The 22,597-nt window shown below is 44.3% G+C and overlaps 1 protein-coding gene across 2 annotated transcripts in view; it reads left to right on the top strand.

Annotated features, from left to right (window-relative positions):
* Positions 1–22,597, top strand: part of RREB1 (ras responsive element binding protein 1) — a gene marked incomplete at both ends in the record, with an annotated part of 119,271 nt that overhangs the window by 78,737 nt on the left and 17,937 nt on the right. For both annotated transcript variants that reach the window (XM_079533771.1, XM_079533770.1), the window contains 4 exons: positions 2,301–2,445; positions 3,606–3,742; positions 17,489–17,678; positions 18,604–21,343. In XM_079533771.1, the coding sequence (XP_079389897.1) occupies positions 2,301–2,445; positions 3,606–3,742; positions 17,489–17,678; positions 18,604–21,343 (3,212 nt within the window). The remainder of the gene's footprint in view (positions 1–2,300; positions 2,446–3,605; positions 3,743–17,488; positions 17,679–18,603; positions 21,344–22,597) is intronic.

The following is a 22,597-nucleotide window of genomic DNA, read 5'->3' on the forward strand; positions in this document are numbered from 1 at the left end:
GCAGGCTGCTGATGGCTTCAACACCAGGTGTAGCTAAGCCCAGTCACTGCACTGCTGCACCCACGTTAACAAGCCCTGCCTTATTAGCAGTCATTTTATTGCAGATGTGGCTGAACTGCTTTTGGGACTTGCAGGAGCCAGCGTGTTTGCATGATTTGTGTCAAGGCAGGCAGAGGTGGCAGGCTGGACTTGGAGTTATCTGCAATTACCAGCAGTTTCTCCTGTTGGTACACACACTGTGGATGTGCTGTTGCAGCCTCCTCCTGTAGGTGCAGCTCCATCAAAACAGGCAGAGCTAAGCAGATGGACAAAGAGCAGGGGAATATAACTTAGCCCTAAGGAAGCTATTTTCAATGGGTATCTACTAACAGGAATTCTCTCTGACAGAGAGGAGACTTGAAAATAGAAACAAGAAGTCCCATACTTTTTGTATAGCAGTATTTTTGTTGTCGTTTGTTTGTTTTCTGGCTGAATAGAATTTAGCTTGATTGCTTTTGTTCTCTCCCTCTCTGAAAGTGACTGGCCAACTCATACTGGCTAGATACCAGCCAAACTGCCAGCAGGATAAGCACACAGACCATGTGTCTGTCTGCCTCTTTTTGGGTTGAGGGGACAGACAGGCATATGCTAGAGGAAGATTCAAAACTGGAAGGCAGTCTTTATTAAAAAGAAGGAAATGTATTAAAAAAAATATTGCAGTAAACTACCTTTCAGGTCTTGTTTTGCCTCCAGAACTGGATACTGCCTTTTTGGCCTGTTGTTTCCCATTGCTTCTCAAGTTATCTGCAACCATTGCAGGCAGTTGTCTCTTACCAGCCATCTGCATGCAGATGTTCTCTTCTTCTTGAGCCTCTCACAGTGTAAGCTGCCCACAGCATCCATCTCTTGTTTTTGTGGCCTGTGAGAGTTGCCTGGGAGCTGAATTTGATTCCCCAAAATGCTGGGGGTAGGTGAACAATACAGGCACTTGCTGAACAGCCATTTTAATCTTTCAGCAGTTCTTCTGTGTTTGAGGCTTTGAATGGAGGCTGTTCCTGCATAACACCCTCAGGAAGCTGGCTGTAGTGTGAGACAGTAATGTGGTTGCCCTTTCTTAAAAGATTCAGGGATTGTGAAAGTATTATGCTGGGAGACACTCATCTGGCAGCCTCTGCCCGTGGGTCAGTTTGGTCCAGTGTGTTATCTTGCAGCATCACGCCCTTGGCATCCAAAACTAAAATTGATTTTATGTCATAACTCCCAAGCAGCTGTGAGGATGTGTAAGACTCACCTGGATTACAACATTCTCTCATGTTTGAACATGATGGTTTGCAGTCAAGTGAAATGGCACCATCCTGAGCTGGGCTGGTGTGGCTTCTGAAGGAGCTTGCCCAGATACCATTAACACAGACTGCCTTGTGCTGCTTTGGAGTCAGTCAGATGCACAAAGGGCACTTCTCTCCTGCACTTCTAGTTGTAACTATTAGAAGTGAAAATTTCCGTTGCGTATTGGAATGAAGAAACCTAAGTTTGATTTCTGTCAAAAGCACTTGACTGCTATTAATTTGAAGCAAAAAGCCCTGCATCTGGTTTTTAAAAAGTACGAGTTAAGCGTTGAGTACTCGGAAAAAGAAAAGTGAAGTAATATGTGTCATCTAACTGAAGAGAACTGAGTGGGAGCATCTTGCTTGGTTGCAAACGTAAGCAAACTGAGAGGCAAGTGAGCCAAGTGTATGGGCATGAGATTGCTTCCTCAGCCATTTTGTTCTTTGGGTTTACGTGCTGCACCAAAGAACCAAAGAAATACACTAGGTGTCTTAGTTACTGCTGGGGTTTGGATTGAGAACATCCTTCAGTGATAGTACTTCTAACCTGGAGCAATATAAGCAGGTTTTGTGGAGCCTTCTTTTCCCCTTTCCAGCGTCACTGTGACAGTAAGTAGTCTTTGTTCTGGGAATGTGGGTTTAGGAAGGCATTTTAGCAGTACAGAGTTTCACAAGCCATGCTTGCTGCAGTTTCACAGTGTTACCAGTGTTATTTCCACTTCATGTGTGCAGTTGAAATTTGAAGAGCCTGGGGGTACTGGGGGACGGATGCAGGCGCAGGTGGTAGTAAAGTGATGGCCTACAGCCCCACACTCCTGGATGCTGTGAAGACCCACGCTGGGTATTTCGGGACTGGCAGGACTGCAATGCAGCTCATGGGATCTGTGCTGGGATCATTGGAAGGCAAAGCTTGGAAGTGGTGTTGGCATTAAAATTGGTGTGGACTTCCCATCCCGATTTTCCCGCTGATGGTGTCTTCTTCCCCCTCCTGCTCAGGCACATGAAGATTCATGAGAAGGATCCAAACAGCACAGCGAGCACAACTCCCCCATCTCCGCTGAAGCGCAAGCGATTGTCTTCAAAGCGGAAGTTCAGTCAAGATGCTGAGATGGACAGAGAGGAAAGGACACCTGCAAAAAAGGTTTGTTACCAGGCATGAAGCAAAAGCCTTTCCTGACTGCCTCCTATGCTTTTGGCCGTTGTGCTCATGCAGTCAGCACTGGAATATGGTCTCATTGCAGTCCTGTATGATTTGAGATACCTGTTTTTCCTCTGTACCCAACAATGCTGTCTGAAATGGAAAATGCATTTCTAATTCAGAAATTGAAAGAGTTATTATTATTTTTTGCTGTTTAAATTTCTCATTTAGCATGTTGATTGCATATATGCTTATTGATTGTATATATTAGCTAATGTTGGATGAGAAGATGATAAGCTATTCTTTCACTACTGCTCTTTTTTTTTCCCCCATTTTATTTCCTGTTTAATTTATAGTATTCTTGCAGGGTGGTGATTTGATCTTCAAAAAAAGTGTTTACTTAAGAAACAACTTAAGTGCATTTTTGTTATGACTGGAGAAAAAAAAATCTATAGTATGTTTCCCTTTTGCAGTAGCATAATCCTGCATTATTTGAGTTGCAAGAGCAACCAGAAAATATTTATGCGAAGGCTAGACATTTCCATTAGGGTTTTGTTTATGAAATATTTTATTGCATTTTAGTCATTTATCCAAAACGTGTGGTGGCTGCCAAAATTAACTCGACCCTTTCTCCTTCGTCTCTAAATGGCAAACTGGTAGCAGGTCCATGTAGCTCAGTAGCCTTGTTTCCGTGCATGCTTTTCCTCCCTGTAATCAGAAGAGGGCTATAGAAAACACGCAGAAGTTCATTGCTTTTCCATGGACCACTTGAGTTAGCAGTTGGCAGTATTTCAGTGGCATAAATAATTTAGGCTGACAGCTCGCCTGGCTCTCTGAAGGAGGAGGAATGCTGGTTCAGTGGTATATAAACATGCAGGCTTATGAGTCGTTCAGATCGCAGTTTCTCATTAGGACTGATGCATCTGCGACTTCGCTGCGTGCTTCATCTCTTGTTGAGCCTCCTTCCTGCCATGTGTATTCTCACGTGCGCAGCCTCTCACGCACTCTGTTGCCGAAATGAGCAATTTCTGGTCACCTGCAGCAAAGTTACAGATGGAAGTCACTGCTCTGCTTATAAGAGGAAGACTTTGAATGGGCTGCATGTTTGGTTTGTTGCTTGAAATTCAGTCCGGTGAGGGTTTTTTCTTTTCCTTTCTCTGTAGGTTGTCGAGGATGGTCAGTATGGTGAAGGGGATAGGAAAGAAGATGACGCTTACCATTGTCCAGTATGTTTCAAAGACTTTTTTTGCAAGTATGCGCTGGAGTCCCACATGGAGACGCATCCAGATAACTCACTGAGGTAAGAAGTGGGTTTGAGAGCATTTCTGGTCGCCAGATGGTCTCAGAGAGCCTGCTGGGGAGGGGAGAAAAACCCAGCGTTGTTCAGACCTCTGCACTACTAACTGACCCCCATTCTGATTTTGAACTGGTTTTGAATCTTTCTGCTTCATCTTTTGTCACCGGTGTGCTAGAAGGTTTTACTTATTTATTTACTTACTTATTTATTTATTTTTCCAGATACAAGAGATCTTGCCAGTTAATAGCTGGGAATGTTTTAGGAGAAACTAAAGCACCTCTTCCTCCCTTCCCAACTTATCACAGTTGTTGTATAAAATGGCAAATGCTTAAAGCAGGAAGCAAAGCTAGATAAATACCAACCCATGAGGTTCTTCTGCCTGAAGTTTTGCTGCTTGTCATGGGAGTAAGTGGAGATAGACGAGTTTCTGGTTCCAAACCTTCTGCAAAGTGTGTAATGCTTTTCTGCCTATTGAGGTTAGGGAATGTTTTGGGTTTTGGCTTAAATCAGCATCTCTTAATAAGGAAAAATTAGCTATTAATTGTTTGGGAAGGTGCTTGGGGTTTGTGTTTTGGTTCAAGTAATTGCTCCTGAGATTTCTGATGCTTTTTTTATTTCCTGTTTGGGTTTTTTTTTTTAATAGAAAAAAAACTAGAGCCAGATAACATGAAGATACAAAAGGGATATTCCAAGTCTAGTTTCAACACGTACAAAAGCTGCTATTTTACAAAAGCAGGTTATCCATTTGCAAAAACCTGTCAGCGCTTCAGGCTTGTTTAGGACATTGGATTCTCAAGTGATCTTTTCAGAAGGTAGCAGAATTTGACATTTTGAGTGTCAACATTCTTTACTGCAGACATTGTCTTAATAGAATGGGATGGAGCAGAGCTGGGGTTCGTTATTTATTTATTTGTTTACTTCATTAGAAAAGACTGCTGAATATGTCTAGAACCTTTTTTTTTTTTTTATTTTCTTAAGGCATTGTAATTGTAATTAATGTGGAGGGGATTTGGAAAACTCTTTCTTAAACTTAGTCCAGCAAATAATAGTTACTTAATTGAAGTTTGCTGCTTTGGAAGTCATTCAAGTAAATTCTCATTACAGAACAAAATTGAAACAGTTGATCTCTATCCCCACTGAAAGATCTCTGAGATAACTTTGGAGTACCCTTTACACTTTAGAGAAAGTGGCTGTGTTATTAGGCTTGACCCAATACTAGCCTTACTTCTAAGTTTCTGCAAAGATACAACATCTTTGCTAGGCTATATGCTATGAAGCTGAGTGGACAGGAGGGTTCTCTGGCTTTGGGTGATGGATAAAAGACAATTTAATAGACACCATTCTAGCTTGGGAGCTTTACAGTCTGTTGCTGCAAAGCAGAAGGACACTGTGCAAGCAGTCTCTTCATGTACCTCTTCATGTAGCTCTTTCCCTAGGATTAGCTGACTTACTTTTGGGAAACATTCTCCTGACATGGATTTTGCTTCCCATAATTGTGTTGAGCTGCACAGGCTAAAAAGTGTCCCCAAATCTAAGGTATGATTGTCATGCTCTGTGGGCATGAGTTAAGGGTAGTACTGGGTCTTTAGGGCTTGTCTAGACAATGGCAAAGGGGGTTTGTCAAATATTTGCTTTAGCAACTTAAAGACATTTCAGTAGAGAGAGGGCAAGACAAGGAAGCCATGGTTTTCCCTGGTCAGCTAACACATTCAAATGCAACTTGCATTACCTATCTGGCTTAAAATATACCTTAAATATACCTTAAAATATACTTAAAATATACGTCTAGACGAGTCAGATGTCACTGTCTGCTTGCCCCAACCTATCAGAAAATCCTCTGGTAAGCAGAGCAGTCTGGGCTGCTGTTCAGGTGACTGTTTCATCTCTGCAGGATGAAAGTCCTAGGCAGGCAGGGTCTGCAATACCCTGGTCCCCAGAGTTTTGCAGGACTGTTTGCAGGATTCAACAAAATGTGCTGATTGTGGTGTGCCGTTTTCAGTCCTGAATTAACGTGACTGAAATGATTCCTTTTGTGAGGCATGAAGGTGTCTTTTTAAGTGAAGGAGTTGAAGAGAAAACACTGCTAGAATAGTAGAGCAGGAGGTATGTGTGTATGGGTGTGTTTGTGGCAGGGGAGCAAACTGCAAAGTGTTAGAAGGCATTCATCAAATCCCAGTGTTTCCTTATTGTAGAAGACTAAGAGGAAGAACTCTACTTAAACAAAGTTCAAACAAATGAAAAAGGAGAGCAGCTGTGCTAAGAGCAAAGGGCAGAGAGCAGAACACGCTCAGTCTCTTTTTATTGCCAGCATTGTAAAATTCAAGTCACTTGATCAGGACTTCTGTGCAGCAGGTATCAGATGTTGTGCATCCTCAGGCCCCAGATGCTCTGGCTCTGGCAGTTGCTTTACAGCTACTGCTGTGGGCAGCCCTGGACAGACTGTGTTGTCACAACCAAGAAACAAATGATGCTCTGTCAGCCTCAACATGCCTCTCTTTGTAAACCGTGGCGCAAACAGGCTGTGGCCGAGCTCTTGGTGAAGTACAGCCTCTCTCCCGCGGCATCTTCCTGTCCTGTTCCTCCATTAAGGAACAGCAGGGCTGTCTGGCAGCCCCTGGGTCTGCCTGGGAGCAGCTCATTCACGGAGTGGGCCTTTGCCCTTCCAGATACTGTCAAATGAGCAACTTGAAATCGCAGGGTTAGCTGTTCAAAGCTTGATGAAAAGCCTTGTGCTCCCCAGGAGCACTGTTTCATGCAGAGCCACGAGCTGGGAGCACCTCATTGTTTACTTGCAGCAAAATAAACAATGCTTAATCCACCGATTGTGTGAGAGAGGCTCCCGCTTGGGAGAGTCTCTCCCGGTTATGTAAAATCCCAGATCCGACATCTTTGTCTTCTAATTACGGTAAGAACTGTCCTGCTGTGGGGAGCCAGAATAGGGCCCTTTGTCCCACTGCAGTGGGCTGTGGCCCTATGCATCCTGCACGCATCACCCCCTGGCCAGTCCATGTCCCTTTGAAGCCCCAAGACCTGCATGCACCCTAATTAGTGACAGGAACTGGTCCCAGAGAGGCTGCCTGCACCCCTATTAGCTAAGGGAGGGGGCATTCTCTGTGCTTTCTGCCCCCCCCCCCTCCCCCTCCTCGTGCCTCCCTACCTGGATTATTTAAAGCCAGCAGCCATTTCCCTGCAGCCAGGGCCTTGAGACACCATCTTTTTTTTAGGGCGGGGGGGAGGGAGGGGGAAGTTGTATCTAAGCATTGATATAATTAACCAGAGTGCTGAAACGCTGTGCAGCCAATAGGGAAAATAAGAAACCTCGCAGAGGAGGGTAACTCCTCTGGAAACTTTTGTGGCTGAGGTTTGCTGTCAGACGTGGTAACGTGCTTCTAAAGACTGCCTGACAGGCAGCCCTGAGCAGCAGCAGCAGCCCAGGCTGAAGAGATGGGAGGATTTCCTGAGGAGAAGCCTCTCCAGGCGCTCTGTGAGGTTTCCCTTCTTTCCTTTGGCAAGTACAATGGAATGGACTTAAAGTAAAAAGTGTGGCTTTTTAAAAAGTACATGCACTGTGAAATTCCTCTGTTGGGTTTCTCTGTAACTAGAGCATACCCTTTTCATTTTCTCTCCCTCTCCTCCAGGAGGTTTTCTACAGTACTCTGTGTACCAGCAGCTGAGCCTTTTTAGTTTCTCCTTTCTCCCAGCTGCAGTGAGATGTTTATTCTGCTTCTTGTGGCCCTACATCTTTCTGAGGAGAGGAGGAGGGAGGTGATGATAACATGGCAGCTAGCACCTTTCATAGAGGCATGTTTCAGCGTTAGTTCTCAGCAAGGGTAGCTTGTACAGGTTGAAACATGGTTAAAGCCAATATCTTTATGAGTGCACTGTACCCTTTTTGATCACATTTGATTCAGCGTGTCACTGTTTTCAGTTACAGGATTTGGGGTTTTTTCTAAGTGTGTTTTATAGGAGCTGAGTAGTTAGGAGGAAAAAAATATATATATAGGTGTTACAGGGTGTGAAATGCACTGTCTCCCTTAGGCCCTGAGCTGACCTATAGGCCAGTACCTGTAGATGCCTGTGTCCATGAATGGATTCAGGCTAGATGAAGTTTTCTGACCTTTTACAGTGCATGTCCAAACAGTGATATAATATATGAAGCTTTGTAACAGGCGTATTTTCACTAGGACAGCAAAAGCAGTTCTTTTGCCCCAGGACAATATGCTTTTGTAAAACTTCCAAGAAGCCAAAGAAAGAAAGAAAACCAAAAGCCATTAACTCTACCTTGTTCTTCAAATCAACTTAGCCAAGTTTGGCTGAAACTTGTAAAGTCAGGTGAGTTAGAGGTTGAACACCACCACAGAAAGCTGTTGTTTTGAACAGCTAGATCAGTAAAAGGCGTAGCAACAGAAATGCTCAGTGCCTGGAACGAAAAAATGTCAGGACACCCTGACCATTGGTGTTTGTTGTTATCCACCTCCAGTTTTGCCAGGGTAACCCGAGCTTGTGTTTCTGAAAAAGCTCCTAGGCACGAAATGCTGCTGTTGTGTCTTGGTGTTACATGGCTTCATTCACAAGGGAAGCGTGCAGTTTAAATGCTGTAAGAATGAGCCCCTGGACTCTATGGGAGAATTGTTTCACGGTTTGTGATTCAATCAGTGGGCTCACCAGACTCCCCCTCTGCCAGCACGCTGCCATTCTTCAGTGCGTGGTGTCGAGCAGTGAGATGCTGCAGGGTACCTAGACCTTCATCTCTGTGTTAGCCATTTCAGCTAATGCACTTGAGCAATATATGTTAAGCTAAGTCAAATTCCAGCTACTTAAAATACTACATTTGTTGCCCATCACAACAGTTCTCTACATTGGTTTTGAGGAGATAAAATAACCAGGAAAACAAAATAATTAATTTTTAAGTGTACTGAGGTTATTTCAGTCCTTGCCACCAGTAGAAAAGACTGCTGCAAGAGAAAGTTGTGTGCAGAGCAGCGGTGTGATTGAGTGAAAGTACATTGTACAGGATGTAAAAGAAAAAAAAACAACACCAGAAAAAGCCCCTTAAGTTTCATTCCCGTTTCTGCCAATGCCTACTTAAGCAACTTCAGGAATTTACTTTCTCTCCTTATATAGTAAGGAATAATTTTGCTGACTTAATTTTTGTGAAGCATGCTGCTTTCTACACATGGTCAGCATTTTGTAGGAAGAGGGTGTTATAGACATTGCAAAATTAAAAGACTGAATGTGTTTGAAAAGCAAATGTTGTATGCTATTTTTTATTGCTTATGTGCCACTACTGCAGGTTTGTGGTGGGGAGAGTAGGTTTCTTCCTAGCAGCTGACATAGCTGTTACTAGAAGCAACTAGTAGTCTTCTTGTAGCATTGTGAACTGTTGTACTACTTTTATATCTCTGTCACAGCCTTTAGAGTGCATATAGACAAGCCTCCTTTCTTGTTCAGTGCTTCAAAATGGGAAACTCGTCTCCTTTCTGTGCAGGTGGTTAATGCTGAGGTTGTTGTATCCTACACAACTGTTGAGTATGGGGAGAGAGTGAAAGCCCTCCAGCACAGGCATGCTTGTGTACTTTTTGACCTTTGCTTTTGGCACGCTCTAGCCCTGATGCTTCCCTTCTTAGTCATTGCTCTAGGGTCATCTGCTAAAGTTACCAAGTACTGACAGAGTACCTTCACCAAACTTCTTGCAGCCAAAGACAGAGGTGCACAAGGGTCAGTTAGTTGTACGGCATTGCTGGCTGGGCCGACTCCCCTGTTCTGTGTGCTCAATTGCTCGACTTCTTGCTTGGTGTTTGGCTAATACAAACTGGGAACTGAATCCTGATCACAGTTGGTAGTATGTTCAGTGTAGGAGCAATTCCATGAGCCAGCTGCTAGCGCTGAAATCCAGCTCTGGTAAATGCTGGTACCAAAAATGTGCTGTGGTACAATACAGCTCTCAATGCCCATAAGGCAAAGGGGAGGACATGCAAGAAAGCTGGATTGCATCTTTTACTAAGCCAATAAAATAGGGAAGTAAAATCAGTGGGCTGAGCATCTGACTCTGTGCTGACCTGCAAAAGCAAACCAGAACTGCATTTTAAGTACTTTCTGAAATTTCTGTTCAGAAAAGAGAGATCAGAAGAGAAAAAAGAGAGATCCTCAGAAGAGCAGCACAAATCAACTCCATCCTAGAAGTGGTCAGCTCACTGAGGGAGCTCACTGTGTAAGAAGGCTGGGAGTCAGGAGCAGGCAGGTAAAAATACCAGATAGTGAATGGACGCAGGGAGTGAGGCTCTCACGCAGAGCTGTGTGGTGTGTCACATGGCACTGAATATCTTAGCTCAGGTACCGAAATAGAAAGTGGGTAAAATGCAAAGCCCAAAAGCTTCTCGTAAAAGGGAATGCAGGAGGGAAAGAGGGCTGAGCCAGAGCGGGTTATTAGCATGCCTGCCTGATCCTGGTGTCCAGGGTATGTTTATACACACGCTCTGTCAAAGTACTGGCTGCTGCTGCTTGTGTTAACAGCCACGTCTGCATGCTGAGCATAGTTTACCTGTGAATGCAGATAAGAGCAAGTGTGTTCCATCCAGATTGGGCTGCACCTATTTGTGTACTCTTCTGTCATCAGCAGATGGCTGTAGGATAGGTGTGTTCCTGTAGATATGTTTCTTCTTATGTTACTTGGTGAAAGGCAGTGATTTCTTTTTTTCTTTTCTTTTCTTTTTTTTTTTTAAGAAAACTAGATAGGCATTCATAGGTCTTTTTGTTCTTTTGTTTTTGAGAAATGTGTTAGCAGGCAGGAAGAACTTTCCTTTTCTTTCCCCCAAAAAGAATACCGGAAGACTCATTTGAGTTTGTATGTACAGACAACTTTTATTCTGTATGCTGCGCAGCCTGGAATTTTGGTAGCTACAAAAGACTGCACTCTGCAGGCTTCTTTTTTCCAAGTACACCTGCCCTGTTTGTGCACTCTTCATTCTTCTGTATGTTGATCCTCAGCTCTTACCCTGTGATTCTGTCCAGCTACTTTCTTGGCACTTCTTGTTTTCCAAGCTTTCACCTTTATTAAATGGAAAAGTCATGATGAAAAAATGAACTACTTTATGCAAGGGTAGGCCATCTCCAATTTCCCTTTATTTATTCTCAGTTATATGCTTATTCTGTTGAAACAAATGGCAGAGTAAGCTCCTCTTCCACTGGGGCTGAGATATTAAAACACTGTTGAGTTGTTGTTAGTGCATGCAATTCATTACATTTATTTATTATGTTACATTTATTACATGTTAGGAAAAGTGAGCTGTTTTCTGATTTTCATTGCTTAAAAATGAAGGAGGTAAAAAAAGAAAAGCTGCAGGTGGAGGTTTGTGCCAAGAATGGCTTGTGCTATTGAGCCATGTGTTGGTCAGTTTCACTCGAGGTGCTCTGACAGCAGGAGTTCCAACACACCAGGACTGATGCTGGCTCTGCAACTCACTGACACGTTCCTGAAGCACAACAGCACCCTTGTGGAGGCTTGTATCAACCCTCCATGCTACTTTCCATGCCTGGACCAAAGCATGGCTGCAGGAATGCACATGGCATTGTGCATCTCCCTATAAATAGAAGGTTTGCTAGGGCATCTTCAGCCTTGGCTACAGCAGAGACTGGGCTCCTGCGAGGTTTGTCTCTGTTTAATGCTGGCAGAAGGAGGAGGTGCTCGATTAGGGGGAGATCAGAAAGCCACAGAACCCTTGGGGTGTGGTGCCAGGGGACCTGCAGGGATCCCCAGGGAAGGCAGGAGCAGCACCCACAGTACTGCTTTTCCATCACTCATCTGCAGCAAGTGGGGGAGATAAGTGCAGCTGTTGGATGTTATTTCCCAGGGCCCCGGGTGTGGAGGCCAGAAAGGGTTTTTCGTCCAAAAAGAGATGAGTATCTGGTCTTGGGTGGGGTTGCACAGGAGCAGAAACCAATTTGCTCTCTGTCATCTCCCTCCCTTTGCCTTGCCCCAAACAAAGTGAGAGAGAGATTGAGAAATCCTTTCCTGAAGGGGAGTACTCCTGCAACTTGCTAGTTTTACTTCAGAGGGGATGAATGTCCTTCTGTTTAAAATGATTGTTTCTCCATCTCCTTGTTTTTGTCTTTCATACGCAAACAGGGCTGAGGGTAGGGAGCTGCTTCCATCAGTGGAGCAGGTAGAAGTCAGCTGGAGGCAAGTGCCCATCCTGCTCTGGTGCCTGGTCTGATTTTAGATTAGGATTGAATTTTTTTGCTCCTAAGGAGACCCATGCTAATGTGAGACAGAAAGGAGAATAATAACAACAAGAGTGGAAATCTATGTAGGCTATGTGTTAGGGATTTAAGTGGGAGGACTTGGATGATTTAATAACCTAACCGTGTATTAACGGATTCTGTCTCAGGATATGTTTCATCCTTGCTTTCTTTTCCTTGCTTCTGTTTGTGCCTGTTGCTAAAGAGCACGGCCAGAAAATGAACAAGAAAGTACCTTTTTGTTTTTGCTAATGCCCAGAAATTAACAAGGGTTTTACTTGTGCAGCACAGCGTTACTGAGCTGCATGGCTGAAAACTTTGGGTTTTGGTCTGCTCTTACGTGGCATCAAATGTATGAGAACAAGAATGCTAAATGCCATTTTCCCTTTTCCAACTAATGCTTGTTTAATTTCTTGGTAAGAATAATGGCATATAAATAAGAGGCCTTTGAATCTTAACTACTGAAATACAGAGTTTAGAAGCATCAAATTAAAGTCATTGTGATTTGACTGCATTACCCTTAATCAAAATCAACACCAATTAATTTTGCTTAAAATTTGGCTCTTCATTTCCTTTTCAAAATATTTTTTCTTTTCTTTAAAAAAAAAAAAAGTAATCATTTCTATTGCTGTCAAATAGAAACTGGCTGAGAAAGGAGTGTAATGCAAGGCAGCAAGCACTACTGTAAACTTTTCTTGCATAGGTGCCTTTTGTCATAAGTGTAGCAAATCCTGCCTTGTCGCTTAAACAAGCTGCACAAAAGAATGCCTATTAAGGCATATTAAAATGCTTTTATGTTCCAACTAGCATTACAGATTTCAAGAATGCCATTTTAATATAAAATGCTGTGTTTTTAGATAGAGATCTTGTAAGTGCAATGATGCAGTGTTACACAATCATAGGAGGTGGAAGGGATCTATGGAGATCGTCCAGTCCTACCCCTGGCTAAAGCAAGTTCCCTACAGTAGGTCACACAAGAAGACATCAAAGTGAGTCTTGAATACCTCTAGAAAAGACTCGACAGCCTCTCTGGGCAGCCTGTTCCAGTGCTCTGTTGCCCTCAAAGCGAAGAAGTTTTTTCTCATATTTGTATGGAACTTCCTGTGTTGCAGCTTTTGCCTGCTGATCCTGGTCCTGTCTCTGCACACCACTGAAAAGAGCCTGGTCTCATGCATTTGGCTCCTGTACGTTAGGTGTTTATGTGGTGAGATCCTCTCTCATCCTTCTCCTCCAGGCTGAACAGCCCCAGGTCTCTCAGCCTTTCCTTATAGGGGAGATGCTCCAGACCCCTCATCATCTTTGTAGCCCTCTGCTGGACTCTCTCAAAAAAATATCCTGTCTTTCTTGGACCGAGGAGCCCAGAACTGGACACGATACTCCAGATGTGGCCTCACCAGGGCAGAGTCGAGGGGAAGGATTACCTCTGTCTACCTGCTGGCCACGCTCTATTTAATAAAGCCCAGGATACCATTGGCCTTCTTGGCCACAAGGGCACACTGCTGGATCATGGCCACCTTGTTGTCCACCAGGGCACTCAGGTCCTTCTCCTCAGAGCTCTTTAGTAATAGTTAAACTCACCTGGTGTGATCGGCGGACTGAGCTCTGAGGTCAGCCTGGTCTTTGTACTGTCATTGCATGGATACATTAAGGTTCTGCTTTTGTGTTTTAGCAGTTTTGTTTTCTCACTCACTTGTTCTGTACACCTCTGCCAGCAAGCCAGAGCTCTAGTGCTGGACTGGCTTTGGACAGGTATGAGTGACTGCATTACATACAGAACTACTGAGAAGGGAGCTCAGTGTAAAGCAGTCAAAGTTGCTAACAGCAGTTTTTCCAATTTTGCTTACAATGAATTTTTTAGAACCAAATGGCTTTCTTCTCTCTGTAATCATATTTACAGAAGAATGGAGAACGGCAGCCAAGACTAGCAATCATGCGATAACACAGCAGCTTTTATTTGCTACATCTGGAAACTTACCTTGCAAGCACAGTGCTTTTATCTGTGCTCAGGTGTTTAGCTATTGCTCTGCCTGTTCTCCTCAGAATCTGTTCCCATCTCTGCTCTTTGCAGTCACATCATCCCTGTTTGACTTGGCACTACGCTGGGACAGACTTGTGAAACTTCAAGGAGAGAGGGTTTGCTTTGTTTTGTCTTTAAGCTCATCACGAGCAAAGTATTACCACATGGCTCAGCTGCCTCACTTGATATGCTGGTCTTTTTGGGCTTTCTAGATTAATATTACATTTTTAGAAAGAAATTTAAGTAAGATGAAAAGATGTTTGTATTATGTGAGATTCTCTTTTGCTTCTTGCTGTGTTTCTGAACTTAAAAGCATTGTAAGTATTGCCATTGCGTAAAGATGGAAAATAGTACTGATGTCAAAACGGGCAAATCAATGTCCTTAAAAAAAAAAAAAACAACAAAACAAGATTGTCAGTTAATGCTTTTTTCACATGGCAGCACGCTCCATTTTAAATCACCACGTGTTAGTCAGTGCCACGCAATGATTGCCTTAACTAGTATTGAAGCTCCATAGCCCTGAGTTTTCCTTGGAGGTGGTGCATATCCATATCTGTATCAGCTACACTCATTGTATTCGAACCCAAGAAGCCTGGGTTCTCTTAGTAATTGAGATGCCGGGAAGGTAACTTAATAACACACAGGAGAAAAAAAGTGTGTGAATGGGCTGTGTCTTGAAAGCTGCAGCCCCACTGGAGGCGCTGAGCTGAGGCAGCGCACTGACATTCCCTGACAGGCCTGACTTATCTGGGTGTTTCTTTATTCAGATGGGAGTTGGGTTTGACCAAATGGTAAAAGAGTTTAATCCTTTTCCAGGCTTTTGTTATAGCTTGAGAAAAACACAGGAGATTGCTTAATTCTATGCATTATAAAAAAGAGAATGGGCATAATGTCTTTTATTAGTTTTGTTTTAGGGGAGGAGGGAGGGAGGTTTCTTTTGCATGAAAACACCATTTTTACATTGCAGATTTTTACTCTCCTGGGACATAACAGTTGGTACAGGTGTACCATGAAGGACTTTCACATGGGTCTCTGCCCTGAAAGGTTTTGTTTCGAGCACAGCTTTTGGTAGGAGCCCCAAGTAAACTAGTGCTTAGAATCAATCCGTCACACAACTGGTGGATGTGAGAGGGTAGAGGAGTGTGAGGCATGTGAGACGTAGGAGGCAGTGGCACAGGCTGCCAGGAGAAGCTGTGGTGCCCCAATCCTGGAGGCACTCAAGGCCAGATTGGATGGGGCTCTGGGCAGCCTGAGCTGGTGGGGGGCAGCCCAGCCCATGGCAGGGAGCTGGAACTGAATGGGCTTTAAGATTCCTTCCAATCCAAACCGTGCTATGGTTCTATGGCTTGCTTAGCCCAAATCCCAGGGGAATGGCAGCAGACCCTGGCTGTCTTCGTGGCCTTGCGGTCCTGTCAGCAGTAGCTTTCTCTGCCCTGTCAAACAGGAGTAGACACAGCCACTGAATTTTGTTGCTGGTCCCAGGGAGGTCAGGCACACTGGGGACTCCCAGAGCTGCCTCTGGGCACCCGAGGAGAGGGTGAGGATCTGCATGCCTTCACAGAGCAGCTGGGCCTGCGAGCCCTTGCCGTCCATGTGCTGAGATACCAGGAGGAGTGTGCCAGAAGCACTGCTGGCTTTCACACCAGGCTTTTTCGTCGCCTCTAAAAGAGCGTTTGTTCCAGTATCTTGCAAGTTCTGGAGGTGACTGTTGTAAGCCTGTAATGCCCTCCTTCCCCCGGTGGTTTTGGTGGTTGAGTGTTTTTGTTTTCAGCCAACACCAGAGCTATGCATCACGGGTAGGTACTGCCAAGTGAGCTGGAAGCGTGCCGCGAATCCTGATGCTGGAGGAGCGCTCTGCATCGGCATTCTCTCACTCCACCAGAGCCGGTTGTCACATTTAGCAGATCTCTTTAAGTAAACACTCGCTTTGTAAATGGCTGCAGTTCTCTATTTAATGGAATGCCAGCACTATGCTGGCAATAATTATAAAGGTAGGATGCAAGTGAATTGACAGGGGAGATAAAACAGATTAAACCTCCAGTGCATAATATTTATGCCTCAGCCTTCTGGGTACCATGATAACACAGGCAGTGGTACATATACTTCACACTTGTTTCTTTCACCACTCAGAGACTGTGAGTCCAATTGTTCTGTGAGTGACTTGGTTATCTCTTCATTTTCAGGGAATAAAAAAGGTCTGTGGAAGTTTATGTAGTGATAATAAGAACAACAATGGGAGTTTGTTAGTGACAGGACAGGGAGGGGGTTGTTTCAGGATTTTGACAGAAGTCATGTCTAATTGCAGGATGTTTTTTTAATGAGTAGGCACATGTCCTTTTCCTCGATGGGAGGGCAAAGACAGCATGGGGAGATGTGAAGAACTCCAAGTGCAAATAGTGCTCTCAACAGCTGTCTGCTTCACATTCTCTGCTAGTGGCTTCTGAAAAACTTGTGTTTTGGTTACAAGCTGGAGCTGTAACCGTAGGGAACCATTTTGAGTGAAACTGTGTGTCATTTGTTGGATTCAGAGCGGGTATAATCTGTCCTAGTGCAGAGCTCAAACAGCAGATACTTAAAAGGTGATAACGTTGTTGACATGTTGGCCAGATGTTGCTGTGTACTCCTTACCACCTTTGATTGTCTTAAAGCTAGTCTGCTGTACATAAATGTACGATTGCCCGAATTTGGGAGCAGAACTGAAATAAAACAAATCATAGCCCCAAGCTGTGGATCAGAAGAGTTGTTGCTTCTGCATTTTTCAGAAGGCACGCTGGCTGTGAAGGAGGTATATGAGTGTCAGAATGTCAGAAGTGTTGAGCCTGTTTCAGGTCTTCCTCCTGACCTTTTCCCCTCCAGGGAGCAGTCTTTTTTCTTTTAAAGAAAGTATATTTCTCATAACAGCTTAGAGAAGAATCAGTGGAAGTTTATGGAAAAGCGGTGCAGTATAAACATTTGGAGAAAAATTCATACACAGGTGTTTGAGTGGTGGGCAGTAGCATGCCTTAAGCTGTAGTTAAAAAGGTGTTATCTGTACGTTTGCAGCTGTGTGCTATGTAGGTCCGATCTAACCTTTCCTTACTGCTGATGGTTTTTATTTTTATTTTTTTAAAGTCATTATCTTAATAGCACTTTCTAGTAAAGAATCAGGAAAATAAAATTGTGTGAAGCCATTGAAGTACTTGGACAATGGGAACATTGTCAGAAATCTGCAGTCTCAGCTTCTACTACCTGCCTGCCCACGTGTGACATTCATTTGCTATATTCTTTGAACTTCTGGTGAACTTTACCACCAGAAACTGGTAGAAAGTGGCTGTGATTGAAATGGCCTTTCTGTGATGATAGATTTTTGACATGCCATTACTTTGTTCTGCATTTAGCAGATTCTTAGTATCATGAGGTGAGGGGAAAGAGGCTGGCCTAATGTGAGAAGAATGCTGGTCCTTATGCTTGCAGCAGACAATAAGTCATTTTTATTTCATACTTTTCCTTTCCAGGTGTGACATCTGTTGTATTACCTTTCGTACTCATCGGGGCTTACTGCGCCACAATGCAGTTATCCATAAGCAGCTTCCCAGAGATCCCACTGGAAAGCCTTTCATTCAGAACAACCCTTCAATTCCAGCAGGCTTCCACGACTTGGGATTCACAGACTTCTCCTGTAGGAAGTTCCCCCGCATTTCTCAGGTACGCTTTGTTCTTAGGAGCTTGAGGTACCCTCTGATACGGCGTGTATCTTCTGAATGTATTGAAAGATTCGATCTGCCAGAGACAAGTCATGGAATATTTTGTGGAGCCCAGATTACCACTGTCTGCATAGGATTCAGTCGCTTCCTTTTCCTATTTTTCATTCTCCTTCTCCCTTTCCCTAACCCTTTCCGCTTTTTTTTTCCCTTTTCCAAAGAACACTTGGCCTTTTTGAGTTTCAGGCGTGAAGATCTATAAAATTATTTTAAACAAAAATGTTGACAGTGTTAGATCCATGCCCCTCCTTCCCAGCCTTCCTCAAATAATTCCACATCTAATGCTACCTGGGTAGCATTTAAATACTTGAATATAGTATTTGGATTCACAACTGTTTTCAGGTATAAAATCTGTTTGTGAGTGTGCTGTTTTTCTTGGAACAATAAATGTAATCAGACTCCCTAATCAAAAGTCTGACTGGTTTTGCCTCTGCGTTTTATTACTTTGATTTTGAGGGATGATATTTTTGTTGTTTTCGTTGTTGTTTACCCTTCTTAGATGCTTTTTTTTTTCCTTGTAGTTTCTTTGTAGTAAAAGAGCTGAAGGAGGTAGTCTTACTGCCCGTCTTACTGAAGTTAGCTGGGTAGTCCTCTGAGGCTCCTGTCTTGTCAGTGAACAGAGAGAGGTTTCTGGAAGGGAGGATTAGAGTGGAAAAGTATTTTAGAGCCTGAATAACTCTCTGAAGAAATTTGCCTCTACAGAAGAGAACTTCTGGAGAGTCAGCCCCTAATCTAGATACACCAACTTAGGAGGCTGAAGGGCTTCTCTGCTGCAGAAGAGGGAGTGAAGGTGGTTTAGTTGTGCAGTAATAAGTGATTGCTTTCCCGGTTGGAGCTATCTATTCTAAATGTTTTTGCATGTCTTGCAGGTCTGGTGTGAAACAAATTTGCGAAGGTGCATCAGTGAATTCCATCGGTTTATTTGTGAGACGTGTAACAAGGCATTCCCCATGCTTTCAGCGCTCAAACTGCACACAGAAACTCACGTGATGGATCAGGGAAGAGACAAGCACAAGCTACAGTCCACATCCCTACCCAGTGAGAACCCAGACCAGAAAGCCTTCATGGCATCCTTGGGCCTACAGTACACCAAAGACATCAAACCTGTCAAGCAGGAGGACGATACACAAGACGATGCCCAAGAAATGCGGCTCAGAGCACTGAAGAGTAACCTACCTCAGGAACCCGGCAGCACTGGCCTGCTCAGCCTCTCCCCTCTGGAAGCTGCCTCTATGGGAGGGCCATTTTCAGTCCTCCCACCTACAAAGGAGAACATAAAGCTCCTCTCGCTGCAGCCTTTCCAGAAGGGTTTTATCATCCAGCCTGACAGCAGTATTGTGGTAAAACCCATCTCCAATGAATCTGCAATTGAGTTGGCAGACATTCAGCAGATCTTGAAGATGGCTTCTTCCGCTCCTCCTCAGGTCAGTCTTCCTCCACTTTCTAAGGCACCTTCTGTCCCCGTGCAGTCCATTTTCAAGCATATGCCACCATTGAAGCCAAAGCCTTTGGTAACGCCCCGAACAGTTGTCGCAACTTCTACACCTCCTCCTCTTATCAGTGCCCAGCAAGCCTCCCCCGGCTGCATTAGCCCAAGCCTCCCACCACCTCCTCTGAGGCTGATCAAGAACTCGGTGGAGACCTCCTCCAACTCTCACCTCTCGCAGCCAGGAGCCAAATCAAGTCCTTCCTCGCAGTTGCTTCTCCAACCCAAAGTAGAGCCTTTAACTCAGCACGAGATGAAGACACAACTGGAGCAGGAAAGCATTATTGAAGCTTTCCTGCCTCTGAATATGGAAGCGAAGATCAAGCAAGAGGTGACAGAAGGGGACCTCAAAGCCATCATTGCAGGGGCAGCAAACAAGAAAGCCCCAACAATGAGGAAAGTCTTGTACCCCTGCCGTTTCTGTGACCAGGTGTTTGCCTTCTCTGGTGTCCTGAGAGCTCATATCCGTTCTCATTTGGGTATTTCCCCATACCAGTGCAACATCTGTGACTACATTGCAGCTGACAAGGCGGCGCTGATCCGGCACCTGCGGACACACAGCGGGGAGAGGCCTTACATTTGTAAAATCTGCCACTACCCATTCACAGTTAAAGCCAACTGCGAGAGGCACCTGCGAAAGAAGCACCTCAAAGTGACCAGGAAGGATATAGAGAAGAACATTGAGTATGTCACCAGCAATGCCGCAGAGATGGTGGATGCCTTCTGTTCCCCAGACACTGTGTGCAAGATGTGTGGCGAGGATCTGAAGCATTATCGGGCCCTCCGCATCCACATGAGGACGCACAGTGGCTGCCAGAAGAAGAAGCCATTTGAGTGCAAGGAGTGTGGCACAGCCTTTTCAGCCAAGAGGAACTGCATTCACCATATCCTGAAGCAGCACTTGCATGTTCAGGAAAGGGAGATTGAGAATTACATCCTTGTGGTGGACTGCAGTGCTCAGGAGAGCCACGCAGATGCTCCTTTATTGGAAGACAGCACTTACATGGACTGCAAGCCCATCGCGTCTTTCCTAGAGCCACAGAATGGTTTCTTGCTTGGGACACCATCTCATGTTCCCATCAAACTTGAACATACGGGCAACTTCCCGATGGATTTTGATGAGCCATTGGATTTCTCTCAGAAGAGCAAAAACCTGAGTGCTGTGCAAGTGAAGCAGGAGAACCTGTTTGTCTCTTCTCCCTTGTCCTTCTATGACTGTTCCATGGAGCCCATTGATCTATCCATCCCCAAAGTCCTGAAGAGGGACAACGATATCCCAGGTGAGACCAGGAATCAAGAGCTGGCTTCTTCTGTCATCATTGATAATGCCTATAACTGTCAGCAGTGTCCTCTGGGCTTTGGTGCCAATGGGAACTCAGAGAAAAACAGGGCTGTTGCACATCCCCAGCCACTGAAGGGTTCGTTGCATTTGACTGTCCCAATCATTTCCCCAGCTCTCCTTGGCAATTCTGCCTTGCTGAGACCCTTGAGGCCTAAACCATCACCGCAACCTCTCTTGCCAAAGCCTCCAGTAACTAAAGAGCTGCCACCGCTGGCTTCCATTGCACAGATCATTTCATCTGTGTCTTCTGCTCCTGCTTTGCTGAAAACGGAGGCTGCAGATGCCAGTCCCAAGGCAGCGAGCAGCTCCACTGGGTGCGACAAATCAGGGAATGCCAAAGCAAAAATGACAATCGTGACCGCCATTCCGAGAGACTCCAGCCTTCCCAGTGACCTGACTCAGGCCTGTGATCCCGAGCCGTCTCCCATTGCTGACACTGGGTTGACTAAGAAAAGGGGTAGAAAGAAAGGAACAAAAAACAAACCTAAACTGAGCAGCGGTGTGGATCTGGAGTCAAGCGGGGAGTTTGCCAGCATAGAGAAGATGCTGGCTACCACAGACACTAATAAATTTAGCCCGTTTCTACAGTCCACTGACAATTTCAAGGAAGAAAGCGGCCAAAATGGAACAAGTGAGGATGAGAAGGAAACTGCTGAAGATAAGCTGCTGAGGGGGAAGAGGAACCCTTACTCAGACTGCCCGCAAAAAATCTCCTGTCCTTACTGTCCTCGAGCCTTTTCGTGGGCAAGTTCCCTACAGCGGCACATGCTCACTCACACAGGTAAGAGTGCCTTGTCCTTCAACTGGATTGTAGTACCTGAGTATTTTCCTCGCTGAAGGCACCTGAAGGCAAAGTCTCCCCATGCTGGAATCTTCCTTTCTCATCTTCCCTCTGATGTCCAAATCTTTCTTCTTTTTTTTTTTTTTCCCTGTAAAGCTTCAGCTTTGCTGTTGCATTGTGGTGGTGTTAATTTATTTAGTAATGGAGTAATCTCTGTGGCTTTGAGTATCAAGAGGGCAAATTAAGCTGCCCATTTGACTTCAGTGGCATTAACTTAGCATGCATGGAAAAAGAATTTAGTTCCAGGTTTTCTATTATTTCTGTCTCATCTTGACAGTGAACATGTGTTGAATATTTCGTTCTGCCTTACATGGTTTGTTTGGGGACTGTTTGTCAACTTCAGTAATGATAAAAATATGCCATAACAATAAGAGCAAATAAGTGTAAAACTGTGTCAGTGAAAGAAAATAATGTAGCATTTAGCATTTTTTTTTCTTGTGATGGCTTTTGTTTGACAGAAAGAAGGAGGATGTGAGAAATAGCATCTTAGCATTATGTAGCAGTAGTTTCCCTCTAGGAAATGTTTCTTATGTTAAACAACTAAAGGTGGGCTCATGCCCTGAGGCATGCAGTTACATATGGAACCTTTAATTTCGTGCCACTCTGCAAGTAGCCTCAAACCTGGGGTAAACCAAAGGAGGAACTGAGGGGCGAGATTTATTCTGAGTTTGAAGTTCTTCTTCATTCTTCATTGTGAAGGAAGGACTTCATTGATCGCTGCGTCAATCTAAAGTGAACTCCTTTTTCCACTCACACTGTAATAATTAGTAGGTTCTTACCCTGCTTGGAGTTGGAAAGGAAGAAACTCTGCTTCCTTTGCTCACTTTTAAGTCAGTGATAGTTGTTAATATCATTCTCCTCATTATGCAGTCTCAACTCCTGATGTAAAGAGTAAAAGCCAGGAAGATCTGTAAGAAATTTCTGGGAATTGAGTGCAGCCTCATAAGAGATAAGAGATTGATTTATTTATTTTTAAAGAATGAAGGGTTCATGGAGCACCAGATCCATTTCGATACTAAAGTGGAACCCCGAAGAGGTAAAGAGTTAGCTGAGAGGTTCGAAGGGAATCTGAGTTGCAGAGCAGTCCCTCTTACAGTTTGCTTTGGGTGACGTGAGGACGTAACTTGAAGGTATCCGTGCAACAGTGAGGCTATTGTTTGCTGGGTGCACAGCCCAAATTCTATCATCTTATTA

The sequence above is a fragment of the Tetrao urogallus genome (assembly GCF_951394365.1).
Source record: "Tetrao urogallus genome assembly, chromosome: 3".
Classification (NCBI taxonomy): Eukaryota; Metazoa; Chordata; class Aves; order Galliformes; family Phasianidae; genus Tetrao; species Tetrao urogallus.